Source organism: Symphalangus syndactylus, chromosome 22 (genome assembly GCF_028878055.3).
Source record: "Symphalangus syndactylus isolate Jambi chromosome 22, NHGRI_mSymSyn1-v2.1_pri, whole genome shotgun sequence".
Classification (NCBI taxonomy): domain Eukaryota; kingdom Metazoa; phylum Chordata; class Mammalia; order Primates; family Hylobatidae; genus Symphalangus; species Symphalangus syndactylus.
In genome coordinates this window covers 20,676,356-20,690,859 of record NC_072444.2, presented here as the reverse complement: position 1 = coordinate 20,690,859, position 14,504 = coordinate 20,676,356, and the positions used below count along the sequence as shown (strand labels likewise).

Here is a 14,504-nt window from a genome sequence, read left to right as displayed (position 1 = left end):
CTCCTCACCTCCCAGACGATGGGTGGCCGGGCAGAGGCGCTCCTCACTTCGTCCCGGACGGGGCGGCCGGGCAGAGGCGCTCCTCACTTCTTCCCGGACGGGGCGGCCGGGCAGAGGCGCTCCTCACTTCTTCCCGGACGGGGCGGCCGGGCAGAGGCGCTCACCTCCCAGACGATGGGTGGCCGGGCAGAGGCGCTGCTCACTTCCTAGACGATGGGTGGCCGGGCAGGGGCGCTCCTCACCTCCCAGACTGGGCGGCCGGGCAGAGGCGCTCCTCACTTCCCAGACGGGGTGGCCGGGCAGAGGCGTTCCTCACTTCCCAGACGATGGGTGGCCGGGCAGAGGCGCTCCTCACTTCCCAGACGATGGGTGGCCGGGCAGAGGCGCTCCTCACTTCCCAGACGGTGGGTGGCCGGGCAGAGGCGCTCCTCACTTCCCAGACGGTGGGTGGCCGGGCAGAGGCGCTCCTCACTTCCCAGACGGTGGGTGGCCGGGCAGAGGCGCTCCTCACTTCCCAGACGGTGGGTGGCCGGGCAGAGGCGCTCCTCACTTCCCAGACGGGGCGGCCGGGCAGAGGCGCTCCTCACTTCTTCCCGGACGGGGCGGCCAGGCAGAGGCGCTCCTCATTTCTTCCCGGACGGGGCGGCCGGGCAGAGGCGCTCCTCACTTCCCAGACAGGGCAGCCGGGCATAGGCGCTCCTCACTTCTTCCCGGACGGGGCGGCCGGGCAGAGGCGCTCCTCACTTCCCAGACGATGGGTGGCCGGGCAGAGGTGCTCCTCACTTCCCAGGCGGGGCGGCCGGGCAGAGGCGCTCCTCACTTCCCAGACGGTGGGTGGCCGGGCAGAGGCGCTCCTCACTTCCCAGACGGTGGGTGGCCGGGCAGAGGCGCTCCTCACTTCCCAGACGGTGGGTGGCCGGGCAGAGGCGCTCCTCACTTCCCAGACGGTGGGTGGCCGGGCAGAGGCGCTCCTCACTTCCCAGACGGTGGGTGGCCGGGCAGAGGCGCTCCTCACTTCCCAGACGGTGGGTGGCCGGGCAGAGGCGCTCCTCACTTCCCAGACGGTGGGTGGCCGGGCAGAGGCGCTCCTCACTTCCCAGACGGTGGGTGGCCGGGCAGAGGCGCTCCTCACTTCCCAGACGGTGGGTGGCCGGGCAGAGGCGCTCCTCACTTCCCAGACGGGGCGGCCGGGCAGAGGCGCTCCTCACTTCTTCCCGGACGGGGCGGCCGGGCAGAGGCGCTCCTCACTTCTTCCCGGACGGGGCGGCCGGGCAGAGGCGCTCCTCACTTCTTCCCGGACGGGGCGGCCCGGCAGAGGCGCTCCTCACTTCTTCCCGGACGGGGCGGCCGGGCAGAGGGGCTCCTCACTTCTTCCCGGACGGGGCGGCCGGGCAGAGGCGCTCCTCACTTCTTCCCGGACGGGGCGGCCGGGCAGAGGCGCTCCTCACTTCTTCCCGGACGGGGCGGCCGGGCAGAGGCGCTCCTCACTTCTTCCCGGACGGGGCGGCCGGGCAGAGGCGCTCCTCACTTCTTCCCGGACGGGGCGGCCGGGCAGAGGCGCTCCTCACTTCTTCCCGGACGGGGCGGCCGGGCAGAGGCGCTCCTCACCTCCCAGACGGGGCGGCCGGGCAGAGGCGCTCCTCACTTCCCAGACGATGGGTGGCCGGGCAGAGGCGCTCCTCACTTCCCAGACGATGGGTGGCCGGGCAGGGGCGCTCCTCACTTCCCAGGCGGGGAGGCCGGGCAGAGGCGCTCCTCACTTCCCAGACGGTGGGTGGCCGGGCAGAGGCGCTCCTCACTTCCCAGACGGTGGGTGGCCGGGCAGAGGCGCTCCTCACTTCCCAGACGGGGCGGCCGGGCAGAGGCGCTCCTCACTTCCTCCCGGACGGGGCGGCCGGGCAGAGTCGCTCCTCACTTCCTCCCGGACGGGGCGGCCGGGCAGAGGCGCTCCTCACTTCCTCCCGGACGGGGCGGCCGGGCAGAGGCGCTCCTCACTTCCTCCCGGACGGGGCGGCCGGGCAGAGGCGCTCCTCACTTCCTCCCGGACGGGGCGGCCGGGCAGAGGCGCTCCTCACTTCCTCCCGGACGGGGCGGCCGGGCAGAGGCGCTCCTCACTTCCTCCCGGACGGGGCGGCCGGGCAGAGGCGCTCCTCACTTCCTCCCGGACGGGGCGGCCGGGCAGAGGCGCTCCTCACCTCCCAGATGATGGGAGGCTGGGCAGAGGCGCTCCTCACCTCCCAGACGGGGCGGCCGGGCAGAGGCGCTCCTCACCTCCCAGACGGGGCGGCCGGGCAGAGGCGCTCCTCACTTCCCAGACGGGGCGGCCAGGCAGAGGCGCTCCTCACTTCCCAGACGGTGGGTGGCCGGGCAGAGGCGCTCCTCACTTCCCAGACGGTGGGTGGCCGGGCAGAGGCGCTCCTCACTTCCCAGACGGTGGGTGGCCGGGCAGAGGCGCTCCCCACCTCCCAGATGGGGCAGCCGGGCAGGGGCTGCAATCCCAGCACCCTGGTAGGCCAATGCAGGCGGCTGGGGGGCGGAGGCTGCCGCGAGGCCAGACCACGCCACCGCACTCCAGCCTGGGTAACACTGAGCACTGGGTGAGCGAGACTCCATCTGTAGTTCCAGTAGCTCGGGAGGCTGAGGCGGGCAGAGCACTCGGCGTGAGGAGCTGGCGACCAGCGTGGCCAAGATGGCGAACGCGTGCCTGCATCCAAAGGAGAAAAGGCAGGCAGCGGTGGCGCGCGCCGGCAGACCCAGGGAGTGCGCGGCGCGGGCAGCAGCAAGCCGAGTAGATTGCAGCCTGGGCCCGAGAGGGAAAAGAAGAAAGAAAGAAAGGAAGGAAGGAAGGAAGGAAGGAAGGAAGGAAGCTCATTTCACCATTTCATCTCATCATTTCATCATTTCATTTCATTATTTCATTTCATCATTTGATTTCATCATTTCACCATTTCATTTCATCTCATCATTTCATTTCATCTCATCATTTCATCATTTCATTTCTTCATCATTTCATCATTTTGTTTCACCATTTCATCATTTCATTTCCTCATTTCATCATTTCATTTCATCCTTTCATTTCATCATTTCATCTCATTCCTTAATTTCATTTCATCATTTCATTTCATCATTTCATCTCAACATTTCATTTTATTTCATCATTTCACTTCATCTCATCATTTCATCATTTCATCTCAACATTTCATTTTATTTCATCATTTCACTTCATCTCATCATTTCATCATTTCATCTCATGATTTCATTTCATCTCATCATTTCATCTCATTATTTCATTTCATCTCATCAACTCATTTCATCATTTCATTATTTCATTTCACTTCATCTTTTCAACTCGTCATTCATTTCATCATTTCATCAATTCATCATTTCATTTCATCATTTCATCATTTCACTTCATTTTATTCCATCATTTCATGTCATTTATTCATTTCATCATTTCATTTCATCCTTTCCTCATTTCATTTTATCATTTCACTTCATTTCATCTTTTCATCTCATCATTTCATTTCATCTTTTCATTTCATCAATACATCATTTTGTCATTTCATTTCATTTCATTATTTCATCATTTGACTTCATTTCATCATTTCATTTCATCATTTCATATCATTTCTTCATTTCATCATTCCATCTTTTCATTTCATTTCATTATTTCACTTCATCATTTCATTTCCTCATTTCACCATTTCATTTTATCATTTCATCATTTCATTTCATCTCATCATTTCATCCTTTCATTTCATTATTTCATCATTTCATCTCATCACTTCATCTCATCATTTCATCATTTCACTTCATCTCATCATTTCATCATTTCATCTCACGATTTCATTTCATCATTTCATCTCATTATTTCATTTCATCTCATCAATTCATTTCATCTTTTCATCTCGTCATTTCGTTATTTCATTTCATTCCATCTTTTCATTTCATTTCATTTCATTATTTCACTTCATCATTTCATTTCCTCATTTCATTTCACCATTTCATTTCATCAATTCATTTCATTTCATTTATTTCATTTCATCATTTCATTTCACTTCATTTCATCATTTCATTCCATCATTTCATGTCATTTATTCATTTCATCATTTAATTTCATCATTTCCTCATTTCATTTCACCATTTCATCATTCCATTTCATCATTTCATCTCATCATTTCATTTCATCATTTCACCTCATCTCATCGTTTCATCATTTCATCTCATCATTTCAATTCATCTCATCATTTCATCTTTTAATCTCGTCATTTCATTTCATTTCATCTAGTCAGTTCATTTCATTTCATCAATTTGTCATTTCATCATTTCATTTCATTATTTCATCATTTCTCTTCATTTCATCATTTCATACCATTTCTTCATTTCATCATTTCATCTTTTCATTTCATCATTTCATCATTTCATTTCATTTCCTCATTTCACTTCATCATTTCATTTCATGATTTCATTTCATTTCATCATTTCATTTCATCATTTCATCATTCCATTTCATTATTTCATCATTTAATTTCATCATTTAATTTCATCTCATCATTTCATCTCATCATTTCATTTCATCATTTCACCATTTCATTTCATCTCATCATTTCATTTCATCATTTTATCATTTCATATCATTTCATCATTTCATTTCTTCATTTCATCAATTTATTTCATTTCATCATTTAATTTCATTTCATCATTTCATCATTTCATTTCATCATTTCATTTCAGTGACACATGTATTTAAGTGCTAATGTGACGCCCAGGAGACACACTATTTCCCTTTGTAAAACACCTCCTTCAACAAAAGGCAACCTCTCATGACTGGCTAAGTCTACAGGGATACCAGCCTCTCTTCAACCACCCAATTTGATTTAGAACCTCAAACAGCACCTCAGTTTCATAAAAACCTAAAACATAAACACAACACTTGGTTGTAAGTGAGCCAACAGTTTCTTGTCTCTTTCTCTACTCAAGGCTTAAGGCCGTGTCTCCCCAACTACGTTCAGTAGAAGAAAAGATCCCCTGGACAAAAGAATTTGAGAAGTGTTGTTGCAGGCCTTCTCAGAACCTTTAAAACACAAATCCTCATACGCAGGGATCTTTAGGAGGGAGATGGCTGATGCAGCACAATTTTCTTTCACAGGAGCATCGTGCAGAATACAGTATGAGATACAGAAAGGCTGCATTGAGTCTTTTTAAGGGCCCGGGCCTTGGTGGGGGCGGGGTAGGAGCGCTCCAGATAGCATCTAATGAGTAGGAACATTCAGGTTGCTTTTTTTTTTTCCTTATTGGCAAAACTGTGTGTGCACCATGAATGAAGCTGGTCTCCCTTATCCATATCAAAACTAAACCCAAATTAATTGGCTAAATTGGGACTCAACACCTCCAGGAGCCACGCGGAACAAAGCCCCACCACACTTTAAAGTAGCTTACCTCATCATATTTGAGGAAAGCAAAACGCTTATGACCAGTATGCTGATAATACAAGTCTACAGATAATGCTGTATGAAAAATTACTTTTCCCAATCATAGCTGGCACAGTCCACATTTTGCATTACACTTTCCCCCCCTTTTTTAAATTTTAAACACAGGTCTTTTTCTCTTCTTTTTTTAAATTTTAATTTAATTCTACAAGACGGAGTCTCAGTATGTTGCCCAGGCTGGTCTTGAACTCCCGAGCTCAAGCGATACATCCGTCTCCGCCTCCCAAAGTGCTGGGATTACAGGCCTGAGACACTGTGCCCGGCCTTAAACACAAATCTTAATTCATTCTTACAATTATCCTGAGGTTAGAAAAATGGAAGGGGAAGAAAAATGGCAAGCAGGTAGGCTGGCTTCAGCTTCATTATTTGAAAGGACAGTTTGCTTGGTTAAAACACACTACTGCCCACAAAGGCCAAGACAACAGAAAAATACAGACTTATATAAATAGATTTTATATGTGACAGCAGTTTGAATGGAGACTTTTTCAATGCAAATGACAAACAGCTGTGCTTGAGAATAAATGACAACGAATTTTTTTTATCTCAACAACTGTCCTGAGAGCACGTCTCTACATCTCTACCTGCATTCTGGAATCAGGGAGAAAGCCAAAACGGACGAAAAGACACTAGATCACCATGTCCAACCCTTTGACTACAAGGACTTTTCCGCCTATCTGTGGTGGTGGGTATCATGAAAATTATGCACAAACCTTTTTTTTTTTTAAGCTCATCAGCTATCGTTAGCATTAGTGTATTTTATGTGTGGTCCAGGAGCATTCTTCTTCCAATGTGGCCCTGAGAAGCCAAAAGACTAGACACCTGTGCACTAGGTCAAGACTACTCCTTCTGGAAGCAATTGTAAAGAATTTCTGACATTATCTTGACGTGAAAACCAATGGATAGTGGGACAGAATGCAAAATCTTCAAGAATTTTTTTTTTTTTTTTGAGTCAAGGTCTTGCTCTGTGGCCCAGGCTTGAGTACGCTGGTGAGATCACAGCTCAGTGAAGCCTCAAGTGCTCCTCCCGTGTCAGCCACAGTAGTAGCTGGGACTACAGATGCGCACAACCACCCCTGGCTAATATTTTATTTTTTGTAGAGACGGGGTCTCACTATATTGTCCAGGTTGGTCTCAAACTCCTTGACTCAAGGGATCCAAGACAGGATAACAGGTGTGAGCCACCACACCTGGCCATGTGCATGCACTTTTTTTTTTTTTTTTTGAGACGGAGTCTCGCTCTGTCACCCAGGCTGGAGTGCGGTGGCGCGATCTCGACTCACTGCAAGCTCCGCCTCCCAGATTCACGCCATTCTCCTGCCTCAGCCTCTCCGAGTAGCTGGGACTACAGGCGCCCGACACCACGCCCGGCTAATTTTTTGTATTTTTAGTAGAGACGGGGTTTCACCATGGTCTCGATCTCCTGACCTCGTGATCCGCCCGCCTCGGCCTCCCAAAGTGCTGGGATTACAAGCGTGAGCCACCGCGCCCGGCCGTGCATGCACTTTTAAGACAAATACAAGGCCCCACAAAAGTTGTTTTCCCACCTAATTTCCAGGGGATCTTTTGGTGCAAGGATGAGAAGCCCTTAAAAGTACACAAACAACTCCAAAGATTCAAGACAGTTCATTCGGGCTGGGCCAGCCCACTGGGCAGACTGACCTTCAAGAAAGGCCCACCCATGACATACACCAGATGGCTCTCCAAGAATCTCTCCAGTCCTCAGGGTCCCTAAGGTACTGGACAGAGCTAGGAAAACAAACCCATTTGCTTCTTCCTGCAGGAAACCCCTTGAGGTCAAGACCGCACAATCAGACGAGGATGGAGTGGCTCACCCTCAGTCAACAGGCCAGACTAAGGTGGTATAATGTCTTCACCAAGAGTGTGGGCCTCCAGGTATGACTCCCAACTCAGTGCTCCTTTAATAACCAATCTTCGTTAATTCTCCCTAACAGGGGTCCCTGGCAAGTCAGTTCTCCCTCAGGCCTTCCGCTTCCTCACCTACAAAATGAGAGGGCTGGACCAGATGGAAATTCGGGGGGTAAGGGGATGTCGGCGCGCAGCCCACCCCGCCCACGGGCCCCTGGAGCCTCCATCCAAGTTCCCACCACGCACCCGCCCCACAAATCCTGCCCAAGGTGAGGGCTGGTCCCGGGTCCTCCAGCTGCCACATCAGCGAGTGCAGGAGGGAGGGGAAGCCATCAAGGGGGCGACGCGGGCTCAAGAATGTAACTGGGCCAGGAGTGAACTGGCGCCAGGAGTGAGGTGTCCGGGCCGCTCCTGGAACCCAGCCAGGGTCCCCCACCCTTTACCTCCATGGTCGGTATCTCCTGCTGGGTGAGGTCCTCGGACACAGCGCACTTGGCGAGCAGCCCGCACAGGCTGCCCATGGAGATGCCGATGAACTTCTGGAGCTGCCCGCACTGCTGCAGCGCCCGGCTGGCCGCGGCCCCTGCGCCTCCCTCCGCGGCCGCCGCATCACCCCAGCCACCGCCCTCCTTCTTCTCTCTCATCGCCGCCGCGCGCAGCGCTGCTCTATGCAGGCAGCAGCGGCTGAGGCAGGGAACCCGGGGTGCGGGCGCCTAGGGGAGGAACCTGGGAGCCAGGAGAGCTGGAGCAGGAGCGCCCCTAGGCGCTGCCCGAGCCAGGACGCGGGTAGAGCTGGCAGCCGAGTCTGCCGCTCCCGCCCTCAGAGCCGCGGCGGCGGGGGGTCAAAAAGCCGCGGCGGCCAAAAGCTCCGGCGGCGGGGGGCAAAAAGCCGCCGCGGTGGGGCCAAAAAGTCGTGGCGGCGGCGACTGCAAAAAGCCGCGGCGGCGGGGACAAAAACCGGCAAAAAGCCGCCACGGCAGCGGGGGCAAAAAGCCGGGAAAAGTGGCGGCGGCGGGGGGCAAAAAGCCGCGGCGGCGGGGGACAAAAAGCCGGGAAAAGTGGCGGCGGCGGGGGCAAAAAGCCGTGAAAAGCGGCGGCGGCGGGGGCAAAATGCCGGGAAAAGCGGCGGCGGCGAGGGCAAAAAGCCACGGCTGCGGGGGACAAAAAGCCGCGAAAATCGGCGGCGGCGGCGGCGACAGAAAGCGTTGGCGGCGGGGGAAAAAAGCGGCGGCGGGGGAAAAAAGCGGCAGCGGGAAAAAGCCGCGGCGGCGCGTCCAAAAAGCGGCAGCGGGAAAAAGCCGCGGCAACGGGGGCAAAAAGCCGTGGCGGCAGGGGTTCAAAAAGCCGCAGCGCCGGGGGGGGGCAAAAAGCAGCGGCGGCGGGGGGGTAAAAAGCCGCTGCGGCGGGTTCAAAAAGCGGCGGCGGCGGCGGCTGGGGGGCAAAATAGTGGAAATGGGGTAGAAGGCCCCCACAGCTTCGCATTGCTGGAGTGTGATGTGGAAGGAAAAGTGCAGTCCAAGACAAAAAAAGATGGAAATAGGCTTGACTCAGTGCAGCTAAGAACCCAGATGTTATCTTGAGGGTATTAACTAATAAACAGTTTAAATCAGAATGGCACATTCTGATTTGTTTTTTGTATGTTCACGTTTGGCAGGCATAGATACTGTTTGAAGAGAGGAAAGTCAGTAGATAAAGGTAACAAACTTCAATATGTGCCAAGTCTAGAAACAAGACACTAGGGGGATAAGGACCTTTCAAAATCAAATGCAAAATTTGAAAACTGATTGGCTGGGGGATGAGGAAAAGGCAGGTCTTTAAGGTCAGTTCCTGTTTTGCTTTACGTTGTTAGGGGGTGGTTTTATCACATATTGTAGAATATGTCATTTCAGGTTTGAACATCTTGAGTTAAATTGTCCTAACATATCTTATGAATTTGATTTTCTTCCCTGGGAAGCTAATATTTCAAAAACTTAAAGAGTATAGATTTCCAACTTGTATCCAATTTATTAAATTATCTCTAGGCTGCTGGTTTCAGGAGGAGGCTCATGAATATTCTATTTGCAGAGAATATATCAGGAGTTAACAACAGCTTCAATATTTGTGGACAAGCAGTTAACTAAGCCACCTCAGTGTCTTTAGCTGGGAAATCTTAGCTGAAGGTATTCGATCATGAACCAACAGTGACTAAAAAATTCAATATTTAAGTATATTTCATTATAATTAATTTGAATTTAAGTAGCCATATACAGCTAGTATTTACTGCATTGGACAATGCAAATAAGAGGAAAAAATTAATAACCATCTCTAATACCACATGCCAAAATCCTCATAAATTTATTCTAGCTAAAGGAGTTCATCAGAAGCAGCAATTGAAAGCACCAACTAAACCAGCTGTGGTTAATTCATTGTTCTCTCAGAACCATCTCTTCTCTGAACAAAACAAGTAGAAGAGTTAATTGTGAATGCAATTAACATTCATTCATTTTCCTTGCTATCAAACACTGAAAACCCAGCAGCAGGGTTCTGGAATCCTATGTGAAGGACAAACACTTGGAACCCAGCAGCAGTGTTCTTGAATAATTTGAGACGGACAAACACTCCAAACCCAGCAGCAGTGTTCTGGAATCCTATGTGAGGGACAAACTCTCAGAACCCAGCAACAGTGTTCTGGAATCCTTTGTGAGGGACAAACACTCAGAACCCAGTAGCAGTGTTTTAGAGTCCTTTGTGAGGGCAAACATAACATTGAAGCAGTGTTCTGGAATCATATGTGAGGGACAAACACTCTGAATCCAGCAGTAGTGTTTTGGAATCCCATATGAGGGACAAACTGTCAGAACCCAGCAACAGTGTTCTGGAATCCTTTGTGATGGTCAAAGATTCAGATGGCTGTAGCAGTGTTCTGGTATCATATGTGAAGGAGAGACACTCAGAACTCAGCAGCAGTGTTCTGGAATCCTATCAGAGGGACAAACTTTCAGACACTTGTAGAAGTGTTCAGGAATCCTTTGTGAGGGACAAACACTCAGAACCCAGTAGCAGTGTTCTGGATCCTTTGTGAGGGACATTCAGAACCTTGTAGAAGTGTTCTGGAGTCCTACGTGAAGGACAAACACTATGAACCCAGCAGCACTGGTCTGGAATCCCATGTGAGGGACAAACACTCAGATCCAAGCAGCAGCGTTCTAGAATCCTTTGTGACGGACAAACATTCAGACCATCGTAGAAGTGTTCTGGTATCCTATGTGAAGGACAAACACTCAGAATCCAGCATCAGTGTTCTAGAATCCTGTGTGAGGGACAAACACTCAGAACCCAGACACTTTGTTCTGGAATCCTATGTGAGGGACAAAGACTCAAATCCCAGCAGCGTGTTCTGGAATTCTTTGTGAGTGACAAACACTCAGAACCCAGCCACTTTGTTCTGGAATCCTATCAGAGGGACAAACATTCAGAACTTCATAGCAGTGTTCTGGATTCCTATGTGAGGGACAAACACTGTGAACCCAGCAGCATTGTTTTTGAATCCCTTGTGAGGGACAAACAATCCAAATCCAGCAGCAGCGTTCTGGAATCCCAGGTGAAGGACAAACAATCAAAACCCAGCAGCAGTGTTCCAGAATCCTTTGTGGCAGACATACATTTAGACCGTCGTAGCATTGTTCTGGTATCCTATGTGAGGGAATAACACTCAGAACCCAGCATCAGTGGTCTGGAATCCTTTGTGAGTGGCAAACACTCAGAACCCAGCCACTTTGTTCTGGAATCCTATCTGAGGGACAAACTTTCAAACACTCGTGGAAGTGTTCTGGAATCCTATGTCAGGGACAAACACTAAGAAACGAGGAGCAGTGCTCTAGAATTCTTTGTGAGGGACAAACAGAACCCAGCAGCAGTGCTCTGAATGCCATTTGAGAGACAATCACTCAGAACACAGCGGCAGTGTTCTGGAATCCTTTGTGAAGGACAAAGATTCAGAAACTCGTAGCAGTGCTCTGGAATTCTATGTGAGGGACAGACACTCAGGAGCCAGCAGCAGTGTTCTGCAATCCTTTGTGAGTGACAAACACTCAGAACCCAGCCACTTTGTTCCGGAATCCTATCTGAGGGACAAATATTCAGACACTCGTAGAAGTGTTCTGGAATCCTATGTCAGGGACAAACACTAAGAATCCAGCAGCAGTGCTCTAGAATCCTTTGTGAGGGAACAAAAACAGAACCTACCAGCAGTGTTCTGGAATCTCATGTGAGAGACAATCACTCAGAACCCAGCATCAGTGTTCTGGAATCCTTTGTGAGTTACAAAGATTCAGAACCTCGTAGCAGCGTTCTGGAATTCTATGAGAGGGACAGTCAGAACCCAGCAGCAGAGTTCTGGAATCCTAGGTGCGGGACAAACTCTCAGATCTCAGTGGCAGTATTCTGGAATCCTATGTGAGGGAAAAACACTCAGAACCCAGCAGCAGTGTTCTGGAATCCTTTGTGAGTGACGAATATTCAGAACCCTGAGACTGTTCTGGAATCCTATCTGAGGGACAAACATTCAGACACTCACAGAGGTGTTCTGGAGTCCTATGTGAGGGATAAACAATCAGAACCCAGCCACTGTGTTCTGGAATCCTATCTGAGGGACAAACATTCAGACACTCTTAGAATTGTTCTGTAATCTTTGTGAGGGACAAACATTCAGAACCCAGCAGCAGTGTTCTCGAATCTTTTGTGAGTGACAAACACTCAGAACCCAACAGCACTGTTCTGGAATCCTCTGTGAGGGACAAACACTCAGTACCCAGCAGCAGTGCTCTGGAATCCTATGTGAGCAACAAACACTCAGAATACAGTAGCTGTGTTCTGGAAAACTATGTGAGGGACAAACACTGAGAACCTAGCAGCAATATTGCGGAATCCTTAGTGAGAGACAAACACTCAGAAATCAGCAGCAGTGTTCTAGAAACTTTTCTGAGGGACAAACTTTAAGAAACTCGTAGCGGTGTTGTGGAATTGTTTGTGAGGGACAAACACTCAGAACCCAGCAGCAGTGTTCTGGAATCCTATTTGAGGGACAAACACTCAGAACCCTGCTTCATTGTTCTGGAATCATTTGTGATTGACAAACATTCAGACATTCGTAACAGCGTTCTGGAATACTATGTGAATGACAAACACTCAGAATCCAGCAGCATTGTTCTGGAATCCCCAGAGATGCGTAAACACTCAGATCCAGAAGCAGTGTTCTGGAATTCTATGTGAGGGACAAACGCTCAGATCACAGTAGCAGTGTTCTGGAATACTATGTGAGGGACAAAAAATCAGAACGCAGCAGTGGTGTTCTAGAATCCTTTGTGAGGGACAGACACTCAGAACACAGCAGCAGTGTTCTAGAATCCTTTGTGCAGGACAAACATTAAGAACCTCTTGGCGGCCGGGCGCGGTGGCTCACGCCTGTAATCCCAGCACTTTGGGAGGCCGAGGCGGGCGGATCACGAGGTCAGGAGATCGAGACCATCCTGGCTAACACGGTGAAATCCCGTCTCTACTAAAAACACAAAAAATTAGCTGGGCGCGGTGGCGGGCGCCTGTAGTCCCAGCTACTCGGGAGGCTGAGGCAGGAGAATGGCGTGAACCCGGGAGGCGGAGCTTGCAGTGAGCCGAGATCGCGCCACTGCACTCCAGCCTGGGTGACAGAGCCAGACTCCATCTCAAAAAAAAAAAAGAAAGAAAAAAAAAAAAAAAAAAGAACCTCTTGGCATGCCGGGCGCAGTGGCTCACGCTTGTAATCCCAGCACTTTGGGAGGCCGAGGCGGGCGGATCACGACGTCAGGAGATCGAGACCACAGTGAAACCCTGTCTCTAATAAAAATACAAAAAAATTAGCCGGGCGTGGTGGCGGGCGCCCGTAGTCCCAGCTACTCGGAGAGGCTGAGGCAGGAGAATGGCATGAACCCGGGAGGCAGAGCTTGCAGTGAGCCGAGATCGGGCCACTGCACTCCAGCCTGGGTGACAGAGCAAGACTCCGTCTCAAAAAAAAAAAAAAAAAAAAAAAAGAACCTCTTGGCAGTGTTCTGGAATCCTCTGTGAGGGACAAACCCTCAGAACCCAGCAGCAGTGTTCTATAATTCTTTTTGACGGACAGAGATTCAGACGGTTGTAGCAGTGTTCTGGTTTCCTATGTGAGGGACAAACCCTCAGAACCCAGCAGCAGTGGTCTGGAATCCTATCAGAGGGACAAAGATTCAGACCCTCGTAGAAGTCTTCAGGAATCCTATGTGAGGGACAAACACTCAGAACCCAGCCACTCTGTCCTGGAATCCTATACGTGGGACAAACATTGAGACACTCGTAGAAATGTTCTGGAATCCTTTGTGAGGGACAAACACTCAGAACCCAGCAGCAGTGCTCTGGAATCCTATGTGAGAGATAAACACTCAGAACCCAGCAGCAGTGATCTAGAATATTTTGTGATGGACAAACATTCACAATGTCATAGCAGTGTTCTGGAATCCTGTGTGAGGGAGAAACACTAAGAACCCAGCATCAGTCAGTAGATAGAGGTAACAAACTTAGATATGTGCCAAGTCTAGAAACAAGAGACTAGGGGGATAACGACCTTTCATAATAAAATACAAGATTTGAAAACTGATTGGCTGGAGGCTGAGGAAAAGGCAGGTCTTTAAGGTCAATTCCTGTTTTCCTTTAAGTTGTTAGGGGTTGGTTTTATCACATATTGTAGAATATGTCATTTCAGGTTTGAACATCTTGAGTTAAATTGTCCTAACATATCTTATGAATTCGATTTTCTTCCCTGGGAAGCTAATATTTCAAAAACTTAAAAAGTGTAGATTTCCAACTTGTATCCAATTTATAAAATTATCTCTAGACTGCTGGTTTCAGGAGGAGGCTCATGAATATTCTATTTGCAGAGAATATATCAGGTGTTAACAACAGCTTCAATATTTGTGGACAAGCAGTTAACTAAGCCACCTCTTAGTGTCTTCAGCTGGGAAATCTTAGCTGAAGGTATTCAATCATGAACCACCAGTGACTAAAATATTCAATATTTAAGTATATTTCATTGTAATTAATTTGAATTTAAGTAGCCATATACAGCTAGTATTTACTACATTGAACAATGAAAATAAGAGGAAAAAA

General features: G+C 49.7%; 2 protein-coding genes across 2 annotated transcripts in view; both read right to left on the bottom strand.

Annotated features, from left to right (window-relative positions):
* The window catches only part of LOC134735638 (integrator complex subunit 4-like protein 2), a 53,712-nt gene extending 45,707 nt beyond the window's left edge, over positions 1-8,005 (bottom strand). Inside the window, exon 1 of the mRNA XM_063631782.1 lies at positions 7,799-8,005. Coding sequence (XP_063487852.1) covers positions 7,799-7,965 — 167 coding nt within the window. The 5' untranslated portion in view covers positions 7,966-8,005. The remainder of the gene's footprint in view (positions 1-7,798) is intronic.
* The window catches only part of LOC129472521 (neuroblastoma breakpoint family member 1-like), a 705,345-nt gene that overhangs the window by 435,091 nt on the left and 255,750 nt on the right, over positions 1-14,504 (bottom strand). The gene's annotated exons all lie outside the window — the stretch shown is intronic.